We start from the raw sequence: 16506 nt of genomic DNA, 5'->3' as shown, positions 1-16506 counted from the left end.
CCTTGTCACAAAGGAGCTGCATTCCAATAGAGAAACAATGCTCCAGAAGTTATGGACGTAGCAATAGCTGATGCGAGCAGTTGCTCATCTATGTTTGCTCCTGTGATTGCCATGAGTTACAAGAAAGTGACTAAGTGAAAATAACGAAACACTTTGCACCAAAAGAGAATGAAGGTTGAAATCGATAATAATGAGATGGACCAGTGCAGAGTCAGTGCCCTAACATAGCCCGAGAGAAACCACCTGCTGAAGGATATTACTGGCCAGTCACCTCAACTTCTAGTAATTGTTCAGTCCTAATATCTAACTTTCTTCTTCTCCCTGGCATAATCCTTATGTTCTTGCAACAAAAGTTGGAACCTGCGAGGTAACTAGCCTGGCCATTGAAATTACAGTGTCTCTGAGAAGTTAGAAATGGAAATCACTTGCCAGGTCACCTACTCCATCTCTCATCTGTACTTTTCTATAGCAACAGATGCATGAATTATTAATTCCAGCTCTGGAAATTCCTAGCCTGGGCTTGAAAAAGAATAAAGGAGAACAAAAATCATTCAGTTCTTGCAGTAGTGGTCTGTCAAATATGGCCTGTGGGGCTGTAGTTCAGGAGCAAACTAAAATGAAGGAGTGGTGGTGAATTCTGCCATCTTAACTTGGTGAGGGGACCTGCACCCCATGATGCCTGTAGTAGCAAGCCTGTTGTTGAGTACAGAGAAAGGCTAATTCCAATGGGAAGTCTGTAACAGTCACAGGAGAGAGGAATTGAAAGATGAGGAGAGCAGCAAATGTATATTTAATTTAAAATATTAATATTTGAGAGATGAGCATTATCTGTTACTAAGGAAAAAATGAAACGCACAGCTACAAAATGGGGAATAACTGGCTAGGCAGTAGTACTCCTGAAAAGGATCTGGGGGTTATAGTGGCCTGTTATATATTAACAGGAGACTTGTATGTAAGACATGGGAGGTAATCGTTCTGTTTGGCACTGGTAAGGCCTCTGCTGGAGTATTGTGTCCAGTTTTAGGCACCACACTTTCGGAAAGATGTGGATAAACTGGTGAGAGTCAAGAGGAGAGCAACAAAAGTAATAAAAGATTTAGAAAACCGGACCTATGAGGAAAGGTTTAAAAAAAAAATGGGCGTCTTTAGTCTTGAGAAAAGAAGGCTGATGGGAGACTTGATAACTGTCTTCAAATATGATAAGGGCATTAAGGGCTGTTATAAAGAGGACAGTGATTCAATTGTTTTCCATGTTCACTGAACTTTCTAACTATTAGGCTTCCAAAGGAGGTTGTGGAATCCCTGTTATTGGAGGTTTTTAAGAACACATTAGACAGATAACTATCAGGGATGGTCTGTGTATACTTGGTCCTGACTCAGCATGGGGGATTGACTAGGTGTTCCTCTTGAGGTCCCTACCAACACTACATTCCTATGATTCTATGATTATACAGCACGTGTGTTTAAAATATATACATTTGTCTCTGGCCCAGTGTCCCAGAAGTGCTGAAAAGTCACATAAGATCATAAGAACGGCCATACTGGGTGAGACTAATGGTTCATCTAGCCCAGTATCCTGTCTTCTGACAGTCAGATGGTTCAGAGGGAATGAATAGAACAGGGTAATTTCGAGTGATCCAATTTCCCTGTCACTCAGTCCTAGCTTCTGGCATTCGGAGGCTTAGGGACACTCAGAGCATGGGGTTGCATCTCTGACTACCTTGGCTAATAGCCATTGAGGGACCTATCCTTCATGAACTTATCTAGTTATTTTCTGAACCCAGTTATACATCTGGCCTTCACAGCATCCCCTGGCACTAAGTTCCACAGGTTGACTCTGTGTTGAGTGAAGAAATACTTGTTTGTTTCTTTTAAGCCTGCCCAAATACAAGCATTTGTATTGATGATGTAAATCAAGCGCCAATGACAGGGGCTTCAAGGCTCAGCCCTGGTTATGAATGACTCCTTTCTGATGGGAGATTAGACAAAATGTATGAATTGAAAGGTGATATTTAAAGTAGATTAATTCAAAGGCCTGTAGTAAAATGATATAGGATAAACTGTTTTCACAAAGATAAAGTATTTTATCAGTAGTAAGATTCTAGAGTGGGTTGATGTCAAAGTACTTACGCTATTATATCTTTCAAATCCAGTCTGTTTTCCTAGATCTTAGTTCTGCTGTCTCTCTGCCTAAGCAGGGATGTCTTCTAAAATGCACTCATTTTCCCCCCTAAGACAGATAAAAGTCAAAACACTCACTTTGAACAGCTGTTCCAAATACTGAAGCTCATGGGCTACCAGTGGGCAGAAAGGTAGGTGTGGGTGTCATAATTGCTACTTTTTTATTGGAGTGGAGATATATTAAAAAGGAAAAATGAGCAATGATGATAAGAAATCCTTTAATAGGCCCCTTGAAGCTCCTTGGTAATAACAGTAGGGTACATAAAAGCAAAGAAGGAGGAAATATTGCCCATCAAAGACATTACACCTCTGTATCTGTACACTGTGTGCTCAAACAGTAATAATCTTAAGAGCTAATATACTTTTATAAGTGTAATATTTTACATCCTGCCTCTTCTTAGCTTATTGTACTGAATCTTCTATATTAAAGCCTAACACAGCTGCTACAAAGTACCAGTCTCCTGAGCGTGTATGAACGACATCATAATTCTGGTCCTTTCTGTCTAATTATAAGGTGTGCATGGCGAGATGGTTTTTGAAGTGAGGTAATGATGACATTGCTGAGCTTTCTATGTTGAATGATGTTTGTTCAGCTGTTACTACTACATTCTGGTTCAGGGCCCTGCCTGAACAAACATTGCAGGCATTTCTGTTGATTAAAATATGATTTTTAGATCCTGCTGTTTTCAATGCAGGTGTCAGCATGTGTCTTTTGGGCTAGTGCAGGGGATGAAGACACGAAAAGGAGAGGTGGTTTTCCTGGAAGATGTTTTAAATGAAGCTCGCTCAAGGATGTTACAAAACATGGCTTCTGCAAAAAGTTAGCTGCTTCAGGTTTTATTCATTTCTCTTGAAATATTCCCATGCAGATTACAATATCCCTTTCTCCTTCCCCACTCCATCACTCTCCCCCACATCCAGTAACCCAGAGCAACAGGCTCTGATCTGTGTCTTTCCACCATCTGTGATGATATAAATAAAGTAGTAATAACACTTTGCCCTTTCATAACTAGAATCTCAAATAGCTTTCCTGAAGCATAGGAGGCCATACAGCTTGAAAAACATGGAATGAACATTGCCTCACAACAACCCTGCAATGTAGGGAAGTTATTGCCCCTTTTGATGGACGGGCAAGGCACTTTTATCCTACCATGATGCAGCAAGTTAGTGGCTGAGCTGGGAACAGAACCCAGGAATGAATGGCATGTAAGCTCCTAAATCACTTTTGAAAATGGAACTTAGTCTCCTCACTCACACAGGAACTTCTTAAAGTTTTACCCTCTACCCTTAATCTTGCTCTGCCTCACTTGTAAAATGGCAATAGTTCTGTAACTCACAGGGTTGTTTGAAGTGTTTCATTAATGTTTGAAGTGCTCAGATGCTGGGGAGGGCATTTCCAAAGGCATTTACCTGCCATCTGTTGCTTTGAAAATCTTGGCTATAGTGATATGGGCTATTAAGTATCTCATTGTCTTCGCTGTTAAGACTCTATGCTGCTTGCATTTCCATTCTTGTATCCTCTTTTCCCTCTACACCTTCTCACAAGCCTTATCTTCAGTAGAATCCTCTCTCCTTAATGCTCTCTCTGTTCCCTGCTTGCTCCTGGGGGAGTTCTGTGCCCAGAAATTAAAAATTCTGGGCACAGTATTTTAAAATTCCGTATATTTTATTTGTCAACATATCACAATATAATCTCACCAATTTCAATTATTTTGGTAATTTATTTCAAAATGCCTGTCAGCAGGCATGTCTGTAACAATACAGACAACAAAAAAGATTTCCCCCAGAAGTAGAGAGTTCAAGAAGCCTCTTCGACAACCCACTTCCTGTTTCTTTGTTATGCTTTTTATCAGGCCCTCAGTCTGGGTGTGTCACACGTGCCAGCTGGGCACAATTTAGGGGAATAATACGTCCTCCCAGTCTTTTAGTCAATTCTCACTTTTCCAGCCCCTATAGGGTTACCATATTTCAAGTTCCCAAATAGAGGACACTGCCGGGGGGAGCTGGAGGAGGGGTATGGTTGGGAGATGATGGAGGGGATATTTGGGTGGGTCTGCATGGGGACCCCGGGCCCAGAAACCCGCACCTTCTTCCCTTCCTGAGCCCAGTCACAGGCTCTGCCCCGCACAGCTTTGTTACTGTCCCACCGGGCAGAGATGGCCTGTACCTGCTGATAGTGGGGGAGGGTGTAACTTGAGTCACGCGCTCCCCTCTCCCCCCAGAGCATACCCCCCTCCCCATCCTCAGTCTCCCCTCCCAGAAAGCAGCGGCCTTTCCCTGTAGCTCCTAGCTGTTGCTCCTACCTCTCCCCACAGGGTGCAGCTCACTGGCTCCGACAGTTGCCGTGCAGGGAGGGAGCCCGGCCGCAATATGTCACTAAGCAGGGCTGGCAAATCTGGGAAGCACAACCCAGCCACACCTCCTGCGCAGGTGCACTGTGAGCTGCGGAGCCAGACTCGCTGGGTCCAGTGGCACCTAGTGGCAGTCAGCAAATCTGCAGCACCAATTCTGTGGGGAAAAATGAAATTCTGCATAGAACATTAATTCTATGCACATTTTACATTGCAAGTGGTGCAGAATTCCCCCAGGAGCACCTGCTCCCACTTGTGCCTCTGGATCTTTTTCTTGCTGGATCAACCTCTCTGTGCAACAAACATCCACTGTCCTGTCCTTCAAATATCTCCTTATCATTTCTGCATAGCCTTTCATTATTGATTTAACTCAGCTGTGACTACTTCTACCTGCTCCAGCTTCCTTGAATTGTATGTGTCCTACCTCGACTGTGAACTCCTTGTGGCAGGCACCTAAGTTGTGTTTTGTAAAGCACCCTGTAAACCTATGGTACTAATACGTAATAATTTCAATCATTATCTGATACTGTGGGATTTTAATACATTTTAATCTTATGGGGAGGCTGAAGGGACATCAGCACAGGATGGTTTTTCAAAAAAATTTGCTTAAGTGCTCCCAGGTTCCTGTAAATGCAGCAGACCTTGGGTGAGAGTCATCCTTGCAACTTCATGGCATCAAACGCAGGATCAGCTGTGCGGCAGGGCTCCTAGCACCAATGCTGAAGGGCTTGCCATTGATCTCTCTTCTCCCTGGGCTCAGAAAGTGGTGGGGCTGGAGATGCTTGTTTTTGTGTCTCGGTGGGGTAATTGTGAGCAGTTGGCCCTGTGGGTTTTCTAGTTGCAGCAAGGGTTGTCTTCCCACTATGTTGCCATGAAGAATTTGCTTATGATGGTGTTAAATACTTGGCTTGCACACCAGAACTAGACCAGTTAAGGTAGCTAACAAGCCCCTCTGACTGGCTTATATTCTGCAGAATGCAAGCTTTCGTATTTAAAATATAAACATCTGCCCTTAGAGTTGCAAAAAAACCCTTCCAAACATGAACAGTGTAACCAATGCAGAGTTGTCTTCCTAAGCAAGCAGGTGGGCAAACAGTTCTAAGCGATGTAAATCACCCCCACTCATCGTGGTGGGGCATTAGTGATGAAACCCAAGGATGACACCTTGAAAGAGGTTTTCAAAAAATTAAGGTGCACAGTTCTCACTAATTTGGACAATTACCTGAGCTGCATGTGCAACCCTGGTAACTGCTTGTGCAAATAGCCTAGCAAATGGCAGAGATAAGTTCTAAATGTGCATCTTCGTTCCCATTAAGTGATATGTTTAGATTTTACATAACGGCCATATCTTCCCCTCTGTCTTTGTGCAAATCTCCAACTGGGAGATCAGCTGCGGATGGAGAGTAGTGTAGACTTTGTAGACTTAACCCATAGACCAGAATTAAAAAGGCCCTCTCTGCAGAGTGTGTTTGACAACCTGGTCTTATAGGAAACTACTCTAGGATCCTCCTGCAAATAGGAAGAAGAGACCTAGACAGAAGGCAGATATGATCTGAATTTAAAAATAGAATGTTTTTAAATAGACCAAGAGTGTCACCAGGTTAGGTGAAGTTAGTGAGTCCAAACACAAGTTAATATATTGCCTGAAGATGTGGACTGGTGCACCTGGCGCTAACATTCCTTCCAAAATAGTGGTGATGTGTGCAGTCTCTGAACATCTGTGTGAAGAGCGCTATGATCCCAGCTTAGCACTGTGTGCTCTCACCTCTCGGGGGGAAATAGGAATAAAACAGCCCCTTTAGTGGATTGCTGCAGGAGTGAGAGAGCTGCTTGCTCATTGAGGAATTGCTGAAAGCAGTCACAAAATAACTTTCCAGCCAAGGTCCTTCCAACAGCTGCAGTGAAAACAAGTATCCTTTGTTAGCTTATTTATCAGTGAAGTTTCAAGGCAGATAAATTAGTCTCTCAGTGAGAGATTTAAGAAGTTCTGTCTAGTTAGCTTATCCAAGAGAAGGCTTAGTGGGGATTTGATCACAGTCCATAAGTACTCATGTGGGAGAAGTTTTCTGATAGTAGAGGGCTCTTTAATCAAGCAGGCAAAGACGTAATAAGACCCAGTGATAGGAAGCTGGAGCCAGACAAATTCAAACTAGAAATAAAGTCCACATTGGAACAATTTACCTAGGAATGTGCTAGATTCTCCATCATTTGAGATCTCTCTGGACATCTTTCTAAAAGAGATGCTGTACCTCAACCAGAAGTTATGGACTTGATCCCAGAATTACAGGGTGAAATTCAATGGCCTGTGTTACGTAGTGAGTCAAGACTAGACTATTATCCCCTTGGCCTTAAAATCTATTAATCATATTGAGCATAAGAATGGCCATACTAGGTCAGACAAAAGGTCCATCTAGCCCAGTGTACTGTCTTCCAACAGTGGCCAATGCCAGGTGCTTCAGAGGGAATGAACAGATCAGGTAATCATCAAAGTGATCCATCCTGTCGCCCATTCCCAGCTTCTTGCAAACAAAGGCTAGGGACACCATCCCTGCCCATCCTGGCTAATAGCCATTGATGGACCTATCCTCCATGAACTTTACGTAGTTCTTTTTTGAACCCTGTCTTGGCCTTCACAACATCCTCTGGCAAAGAGTTCCACAGGTTGATTGTGCGTTGTGTGAAGAAATACTTCCTTTTGTTTGTTTTAAACATGTTGCCTATTAATTTCATTTGGTGACCCTGAGTTTTTTTAAAGAAAGGTAGCCTAGATGTAAAAAGTTTTACATTCAGACTTTGTCGGCCCTTGCAGCCTGACAGTTTGTTTTATTGCTGGTATAAATTTTAATCAAATCTGCTCTGCCACCAGCTGCTGTAGTTTTGACCCATGAATCAGTTACATTGTTGCAGATTTTCATCATCTGTTTTTGCTTGTATCTGTTCAGCAAGTAAAGAACTGGAAAACCCTCTTGAGACTGCAGAAAAGATTGGGCTTGCAGCGCTCATAATTCAGGTCTGTTTAAACTGTCTTCTGATTATCCCTTCTTTTGTGAGAGACTATAAATTGGCACTGGGAACACTAGCTACATGATGCTGAATAGCAACTGTTATCATTTTAGGATTTCAAGGGTCTTCTATCATCCGATTATCAGTTTAGTTGGGACCGGGTTCTCCAAAGTCGGGGAGATACAGGCGTATTCCTGCAGTACACACATGCCAGACTCCACAGGTAAGAAGAGCCTTCCAGAGTGGAGAAATTTTCTGATTTTATTAACGTCTATTTTACTCCAGTGACTGAGTAACATTTGTGATGAAGCCTTTGCTAAAGATTTGAATCTCTCATCCATTCAGTTGAGACCTCAGATGGGAAAACCAAGGAAAGTGAAACTTGCAAGCCCTCTCCCTCTGGCTGGGGCAAGGGGCATGGCCAGGCTGTCTCTAAGTCCTAGTAATTCCTGGCTGCTGTAACAGCTGCTTGGGATGACTGGTGCAAATTAGGGTATGGCAAAGAGTGACCCCAAGATCAGTGGTGCTCAGCTATAGTCAAGGAATCTGGCCTGGAGTCTCCTGGATATGCTAAATACACCTTGCTGCAATATTTAAACTGTGATTTGACTGAACTTCTCACTAGCTGCAGTGACCAACTCCAGCCTTATATGTCCTTTTGTGATCACCCAAAATTGTATCTTAGGAAATTTTAAAAATCCACAGGAGAGATACCGAGACTGAAGATAAAGCACTCGGTCAGACTGTTGACATCAGCATTGTGTCATACTCCTGAACTGATTTTTTTTTTTAATTCCCAAAAGGTCAAACTTGACAGTGCCCTTTTAAACTGTCATGTTCTTTCAGGGGTTCTTTCTGTAAAGTTACTGATGTATATTCAATGCTGACTCAAGTAAAATAGCTTTTTTTTCTTGGATTTAACTCAGCTAGTCTAACGCCAATGTTTTAGTCAGCTTGCAAACAGTGGATCTAGATTCAAATTTTGTTCTCCTTTAAGTGCACATTGGTTTTAATTCTTATGCAGCTTTGCTGGTGAAGGTTGTTTATTTTTAAATTTACAAAAGCATTTGTGTTCTCACACTGGGCTCTTATGTTTTCTAGTTTAGAGCAGATGTATAGGAATGGGCAATCGACTGACATTAATACAGCTTGTTTACAAGATCCACAGGCCATCTCAGTCCTTCAGCACCTTCTCAGGTATTTACTATTTGTCTTTCCAAGAAGCAGATCCTTGGGGTTTGAAGCCTGCATGTTGAATTAGTTACATGGCAGTGGAAGAGTAGAAACAAACATTTTAGGCAATAACTTGTTGATCATTGGGCCTGTTGCACAAGCCCATACTTGTAATACACATGTGTAGATGTAAATGAATGTGTTGATTTCAGAAGCTGAATGAAAAATGATCATGTGGGGAAAATACCTCTGAGTAGTTGGACGCCTGTTACTAATTGTTAATACTATCGACAATATTGGGTGCCTGTTACTAATTGTTACTTAGTTGCTAATGAGTAAAGGTTAGTGCCGTTCTTTTGTAAATGTAATAAGCTATATATATAAACATTGATTATCATCATAAACATAGACCTGGTGGATGGGATCTCTGGATCCCATGGGAAAAGGGGTGCGGAAATGCTCTTAGGAGGAGGGGAATGGAACATCCACCCACTTCCAGTAGCCATGAAGGACACCCACAAACCAATCCCTACTAATAGTACTTAGTTTGTATATAGTGCGTTTCATTGATAATTCTTAACATTCTGACAAAGCTGAGCAAGCAGCATTGCCCCTAATTTATAGGTGTGGAATCTCAAGCACAGAAAGGTGTGAGGACTTGCCCAATGCCACACAGGAAGTCAATGGCAGAGCTGAATATAGAGCCCAGAATTCCCAGCTGAATGTCCTAGACCCTGCAACATGCTGCCACTCTTCATACCATCCTCCCTCCAGGCAATCAAGAGCAAAAGCCTTCTTAGTGGCTTAAACCCACTTTCATTGGTTTGATTGTGGCCTTTGACAATACAACAAAAATACTTGGCCTTTGATCTGGTCAGGCTAAACATCATTAACCTAGATGATGTTTGTAGACTAGTGAATCTCTTGGGATGGTAGATTTGTGGTAGCACATCTTCCCTGCAGAAGCTGATTTATTCCACTTAACATAAGAACAGCCATACTGGGACCGACCAGTGGTCCATCTAGCCCAGTATCCTGTCTCAGTGTCAGGTGCTTCAGAGGAATGAACAGCACAGGCAATCATCAAATGATGCATCCTCTGTCCTCCATTCCCAGGTTCTGGCAGTCAGAGGCTAGACAAAAGAACTCTTTAGGAGAGCTGCTCAGGAATTTTCAGACAAAGCTAGGGTTTAGTCAGAAAATGTCAATTTGTTGAAACCAAAATGTTTCATGGAAACATGTCAGTGTTGATGAACATTTGATGAAACACAGGGCAGCGCAGCCATGTGGACTGCCCCAGGGCAGCAGACCCAGGACTTCCAGGGTCCCCAGCTCCCAAGCTCTGAGGCTCACGGCTCAGTTGTGGTTCTCAGGGCTTCTAGGCTTTTGGCTGAAGCTGGAACCTTGGCATTTGGCTCCCAGGGTCAATTTCAAAAAGTTTTAAACTAATTTTTTCTAATTTCCCTTCTACAGCAAATTTCAGAAATTGTTTCTGTTCTGAAGCTGAACAGTTTTGTTTTTTTAATTTCCCATGGACCAGAAATTCTGACTTTCAGCCAGCTCTACTCATTAGTTTATTTCATGTGGCTAACAGATTGCAGTAGCAGAGACAAGCCTCTTCATTTAATAACTGCTGGATAGTTCAGTGAACTTGGTATTAGCAACCAGCTGTGACAAAGTCAGGCCAGGCGGCGACAAGAGGGTTTGGGAAGGCCGATATGTTAGCCTTAGAATGCTAATGGCCCTTTTTCCTATAAGCTGATACTCCTGCGGGAATTATGCATCAAGAAATTAAAAATTATGTGCAAAATATTTTACAATTCTGTAAATTCTATTTGTCAATAAATAAATGTGGCTCCAGCATGGCAGCGAGGAGCACAGGCCACTGGCTGCATTGAGGTGGAAGACCACCCTGAAGCCCCCATCTCCCACAGTACAGTGAGGCTGCACCTGACCCTGACAGTGCAAGGGCTAGGCAAGTGTGGAGGGGCTTAGTGTGGGGGGATCCACGTGTGGGGTGAGAGGTTGCTGTGGGGGGCAGTCTGGATGTGGGTGGCTCAGTGGGAGATCTGGATGCACAAGGGCTCGTTGTGGGGTTCTGGGTGTAGGGGCAATGAGACTCTGCAGGGGATCCAGGTAATGGTGGTTGGGCTCTGGGGGGGAGTCTGGCTGTGGGGAGACGGGGCTTGGCGGGGAGGTCTGGGTGTGGGGCTTTGGGGGGGGTCTAGGTGCTGGGGGAGTGGGGCTTGATAGGGTGGGGGTTCGATGGGCCTGCTTAATGGGGGGAGCCCCAGCTGCCATCAAGGGTACACTGCATGCCAGGATCCCGCTTCTCCCCATGATTCCCCTATCTTCTCCATCCCCCTCCCCTCACTCCCATATTCCCTCTCCCTTCCTTCCCCACTGCCTCTTCCCCTCCCCCATCCCCACTTCCCTCATTTCCCCCACTCCCCTTTACCCAGGCCCACCATGGAAACTCACTGTTCCCAGGGCCAGATTAACTTTTTGTGGGCCGATGCCAAACATATTTGTGCCCCCCCACGGGGAATGAAGGGGCCAGGGGCAAGAGCACAGCAGGCAGAGTGGATTTGATTTAAATCATGATTTAAATCACTAGTCAGAAAGACTCAATTTAATCATGGTTTTCTACATAAAAGTGAATTCTTGTTGGTTGTTATAACCTTAATACCTATTCTTCACAACTCAGAGATGGATGCTGGTTTCATTTTTAGAAGGTACACACTATATATTTTTAAACAGTGATTTATTTTGAAAACTTTTCAGATGAGTTTTACAGCTATATCAGAAAATGAATGATTGTTTGGTTATTTCATTTACCAAGGGTAATTGAAGCAGATAGTTCACCTCCCAATGACTTTTAAAAAAAAAAAAAAATCTCCCCTGGGGAGAGAAAAGGTGGGAGAGAGAAAGAAACTGCCAGGCTACTGGTAGCAGGGAAATAAGCTTCTCCAGGCTGAGGGACTGTGCTCCTTCCCTTAGGGGAACAGCGAAACCTGAGTGCCTGCTAGGGGAAGGACTGATATTCCGTGGCAAGCAACAGGATGACGCCTGCCCCAGTGAGGAGGCAGGGAAAAGTATCTCCCTTTGGTTTTGTGTTTATGAGACGATTTCCCTTTTGTTTGGTGGAGGATCACCCTTAGGCCGACCCTGGGGCCTACCCTGGAAACACGGCCAAAGGAACACAGAAGGCAAACACTGCCCAGAGTGGGGCTAATTTACCCCAGGCCCGCCATTGCCAGAGGGGGAAGTGCTACGTCTGGCAAGATGAAGGAGGTGCCGTGCCACACAGCTCATGGTGTTCTTAAGCACCTTTTCAATGGAAACCAGCATGTAATACTGACCGCGTCACTCATGAGACCAGCAACTGTGTTATTGTTTTTAAAATAAAATTACATGTTGTGGCAACACAAGAGGCTAGGCTAGCCGCTGCCAGCTGCTACGTTTCCCCTAGGACCCTGCACATGGCCACTGATGCTGCACATGTGCATTAGGCCGTGAGCTCTTTGGGGCAGGAAACATTTTTCGTCAAGTGTTTAGACAGCACCTAGCACAATGGAGTCTTTGGCCATGACTGGGGCTCTTTGTGCTACAGTAGGACAAGAATAAATAAGTCAATTTTTGGTTCGCGTGCACAGGAGGTTACTGTGGCGCAATCACAGAAGTGCAGTTCCTCTAAGACTAGGGTGACCAGATGTCCCGATTTTATAGGAACAGTCCTGATTTTTGGGTCTTTTTCTTATATTGGCTCCTATTACCCCCCACCCCCTGTCCCGATTTTTCACATTTGCTGTCTGGTCTCCCTATCTAAGGCCTGGTCTACACTAGGACTTTAATTCGAATTTAGCAGCGTTAATTCGAATTAACCGCGCACCCGTCCACACCAGGAAGCCATTTAATTCGACCTAGAGGGCTCTTTAGTTCGAATTCGGTACTCCACCCCGATGAGGGGAGTAGCGCTAAATTCGACATGGCTATGTCGAATTAGGCTAGGTGTGGATGCAAATCGAACTTACTAGCTCCGGGAGCTATCCCACAGTGCACCACTCTGTTGACGCTCTGGACAGCAGTCCGAGCTTGGATGCTCTGACCAGCCACACAGGAAAAGTCCCGGGAAAATTTGAATTCCTTTTCCTGTCTGGACAGTTAGAATCTCATTTCGTGGTTGGACATCGGGGCGAGCTCAGCAGCACCGGCAGCGATGCAGAGCTCTCCAGCAGAGGAGTTCATGTAATCTCTGAATAGAAAGAGGGACCCAGCATAGACTGACCGGGAACTCTTGGATCTGATCGGTGTGTGGGGCGAGGAGTCTGTGCTTTCGGAGCTGCGCGCCAAAAAACGGAATGCAAAGACCTATGAGAAGGTCTCCAAAGCCATGGCACTCAGAGGATACAGCCGGGATGCAACGCAGCGCCGTGTGAAAATCAAGGACCCCAGACAAGGCTACCAAAAAATCAAAGCGGCAAACAGACGCTACGGAGCCTGCCACCACTGCCCCACCAGTGACCATGGACTCTGACGATGGGACAGTATCGACGGCCAGTTCCTCGGCGATGTTCGCGGACGGGGAAGATGAGGAAGGGTTTGTGGAGGACGAGGCAGGCAACAGCGCTTACAACGCTGGTTTCCCCGACAGCCAGGATCTCTTCATCACCGTCACGGAGATCCCCTACCAACCATCCCCGGCCATTAACCCGGATCCTGAATCAGGGGAAGGAGCAGTCGGTAAGTGCTTTAACCATGTAAACTTTTATTCTTAATATAACAGGAATCTGAAGTATGTGAAAAGGAAGTCTCTCTATATATGGGGATAGAACAGAAATCCTCCTGGGAGATCTCCACGAAGCTCTCCTGGAGGTAATCGAAAAGCCTCCGCAGGAGGTTCCTGGGGAGAGCTGCCTTATTGGGTGCTCCGTGGTAGCACACTTTTCCGCGCGAGGCTTTCATGAGGTACTCAGGGAGCATTGCCTCCCCGAGCACGGCTGCATAGGGCCCTGGTTTGTGCTGGCTTTCACGCAGCATGCGCTCTCTATCTCCTTCAGTGACCGTCCTCAGGGTGATCTCGCTCGGAGACTCCTGCATCTAATTAGGGGAATTACTGTAATGTTACGCCTGGTCCAAAGTATTTTAAAAAAATCTCCGGACAGACGGCATAGCAGAGACTCAGCACGCTGCTGCGTGACGAGCGTAATGGAAAGCCAAAGAATCAAATGGACGCTCATGGAGGGAGGGGGGACTGAGGACGCAAGGTATCCCACAGTTCCTGCTGTCTCCGAAAAGCATTTGCATTCTTGGCTGAGCTCCAAATGCTTCTAGGGTCAAAAACAGTGTCCGCGGTGGGTCAGGGCATAGCTAGGCAATTTACGCAGCCCCCCACCCACCCCCAGAAGTGAAAGGGAAAACAATCCTCTCTTGACTCTTTTACATGTCACCCTAACTTTACTGAATGCTGCAGATAGACGCAATGGTGCAGCATTCAACACCAACATCCTTGCTCCCCCCACACTATGGGTGGCTGATGGTACAATATGGCTGGTATCCGTCCTCATCATCAGCCTATTGGCACATGGGGCAGTGCAAAAGGACTGGTAACCATGCCGACTACCATCTGTCAGGTCCCCCAGTGTCAGGTGAACCTAATTTTTCATGGTAGATGGTGCAGTATGGCTGGTAACCGTCTTCATCATAGCAACAGGGGGCTGAGCTTCATCAGCCCCCAACCCTTCATGTGTAAAGAAAAGATTCAATTGCCCCTGGACTAGCAGCAGGATGCTGGGCTCCTCTCCTCCACACTCCTTAATGTCCTATCTGGACTATCATAGCAACTGGAGGCTGCCTTCCACTCATTTCTCACTAACAAGTCACTGTGTCTTATTCCTGCATTCTTTATTACTTCATCACACAAGTGGGGGGACAATGCTACAGTAGCCCAGGAAGGCTGGGGAAGAATGGAATGAACAGGTGGGGTTGTTGCAGGAGCACCCCCTGTGAATAGCATACAGCTCATAATCTATGCAGGATCTGACACAGAGCAGCTGTGCTCTCTGGTTCTCTGATACAGTGGTTCTCTAGTACACTTGCCCATATTCTAGGCAGGACTGATTCTATTTTTAGATACCAAAAAGGAGGGATTGACTCAGGGAGTCATTCCCAATTTTGGCTTTTGCGCCCCTGGCTAAGAGCAGCCAGGGGCACTTATGACAGCAGCAAATGGTGCAGTGCAAAAGGACTGGTAACCATGCCCATCTTATTACCAATTTATGGTATGGTAGATGGTACAGTATGGCTGGTAACCATCTCTGCTGTCATGCAAAAGCAAAAGCATGCTGCTGTGTAGCGCTGCTGGACCGCCTCTGTCAGCGGCATCTAGTACACATATGGTGACAGGCACAAAAGGCAAAACAGGCTCCATGGTTTCCACGCTGTGGCATCTGCCAGGGCAATCCAGGGAAAACGGGCTTGAAATGATTGTCTGCTGTAGCTTTCCCGGAGGAAGGGATGACTGACGACATTTACCCAGAACCACCCGCGAAAATGGTTTTTGCCCCATCAGGCACTGGGATCTCAACCCAGAATTCACAGAGACAGACTAGACTGTGTTCATTGTTCGCAAAAATTTATCTTTGCAAGGAATTCACTCCCTTTTTCCCATCACACAGCTTCGACTGTCTCCAGACCCGCCACAGCATCCCCCTCACAGAGGCTGGCAAAGATTAGGCGGCGAAAGAAAAAGACACGGGACGAGATGTTCGCTGAACTTATGGGGTGCTCCCGAGACGAGGCGGACCAGCAGAGCCAGTGGAGGGAGACCCTCTCTCTGTACCAGCGCTCACACAGCGAGCGGGAGGAGAGGTGGCGTGAGGAAGACAAGCAGGCGACTCAAACGCTGCTTGGACTAATGAGGGAGCAAACGGACATGCTCCTGCGCTTTGTGCATGTTCTGCAAGACCTCAGGCAGGAGGACAGAGCCCCCCTGCAGTGTATCTGCAACCGCCCTCCCCCGCCACAAAGTCCCATACCCCCCTCACCCAAAATAACCAGAAGGAGGGGCGCCAGAGGCCATGTAAACTGTCACTGCACCCCAGCAGAGTGCTCAAGTACCCAAAAGCTCTCATACCCTAAATTTTGAGAAGTCCTTTCCTTCCCGCCTCACCCAAGCCCCCATCCCAGTTTCATCCCCTAACTGTCTAGTTGATAATAAAAAATACTTTTCTGTTAATTACTGTTTCCGTCATGTTCTTTTAGAGGAGACTGTGTTTGAAGGGGGGGAAGGAGGTTGGTAATTTGACAGGACAATCACCTTTACCAGGGTACAGACATGGGGGCAGGATCAGCAGCAGGTCACACACACACTGCAGTCAGTACGCACCCTGGTCGGTATGGGAGGTGGTTTGCAGGTTCTGTGTGGGTGGGGGGGTACGTGACTTTGTAGCGGGGGAGGGGGGTTACAGATCTCATGCAACGGTCCCTGTCCTGGACCACAGAGCCACGCAGCAGAGGAATCTGTATCCGTCCTCCCCCGCCAAAAGGCCACATAGCCCCCGCACACAGAGTCCCAAAAAGGAGGGATGGCAGGCTCCGTTGAAACATCCAGTCCGGCACTGCAGACCGCTCTGGGAGCAGGAACCTGTCATTCCTCGAGTTTACAGGCGGTCTTTACATCACTGCACACCCTACCCAGCACAGTCCGTGTCCCAGTTTCAACCCTGTAACGCAAAGTCATCAATAAAGAAACCTTTGTAAAGTTACAGTGGAACATGTATTTTATTTTTAAACGTGT

General features: G+C 45.8%; 1 protein-coding gene across 4 annotated transcripts in view; it reads left to right on the top strand.

The window, feature by feature from the left end:
* The window catches only part of RARS2 (arginyl-tRNA synthetase 2, mitochondrial), a 59647-nt gene that overhangs the window by 34234 nt on the left and 8907 nt on the right, over positions 1–16506 (top strand). For all 4 annotated transcript variants that reach the window (XM_045009763.1, XM_045009764.1, XM_045009765.1 and 1 more), the window contains 5 exons: positions 2236–2312; positions 2877–3001; positions 7475–7542; positions 7649–7758; positions 8637–8732. In XM_045009763.1, the coding sequence (XP_044865698.1) occupies positions 2236–2312; positions 2877–3001; positions 7475–7542; positions 7649–7758; positions 8637–8732 (476 nt within the window). The remainder of the gene's footprint in view (positions 1–2235; positions 2313–2876; positions 3002–7474; positions 7543–7648; positions 7759–8636; positions 8733–16506) is intronic.

This window comes from Mauremys mutica, chromosome 3, assembly GCF_020497125.1.
Source record: "Mauremys mutica isolate MM-2020 ecotype Southern chromosome 3, ASM2049712v1, whole genome shotgun sequence".
Classification (NCBI taxonomy): Eukaryota; Metazoa; Chordata; order Testudines; family Geoemydidae; genus Mauremys; species Mauremys mutica.
This window is presented reverse-complemented; position numbering and strand designations above follow the sequence as displayed.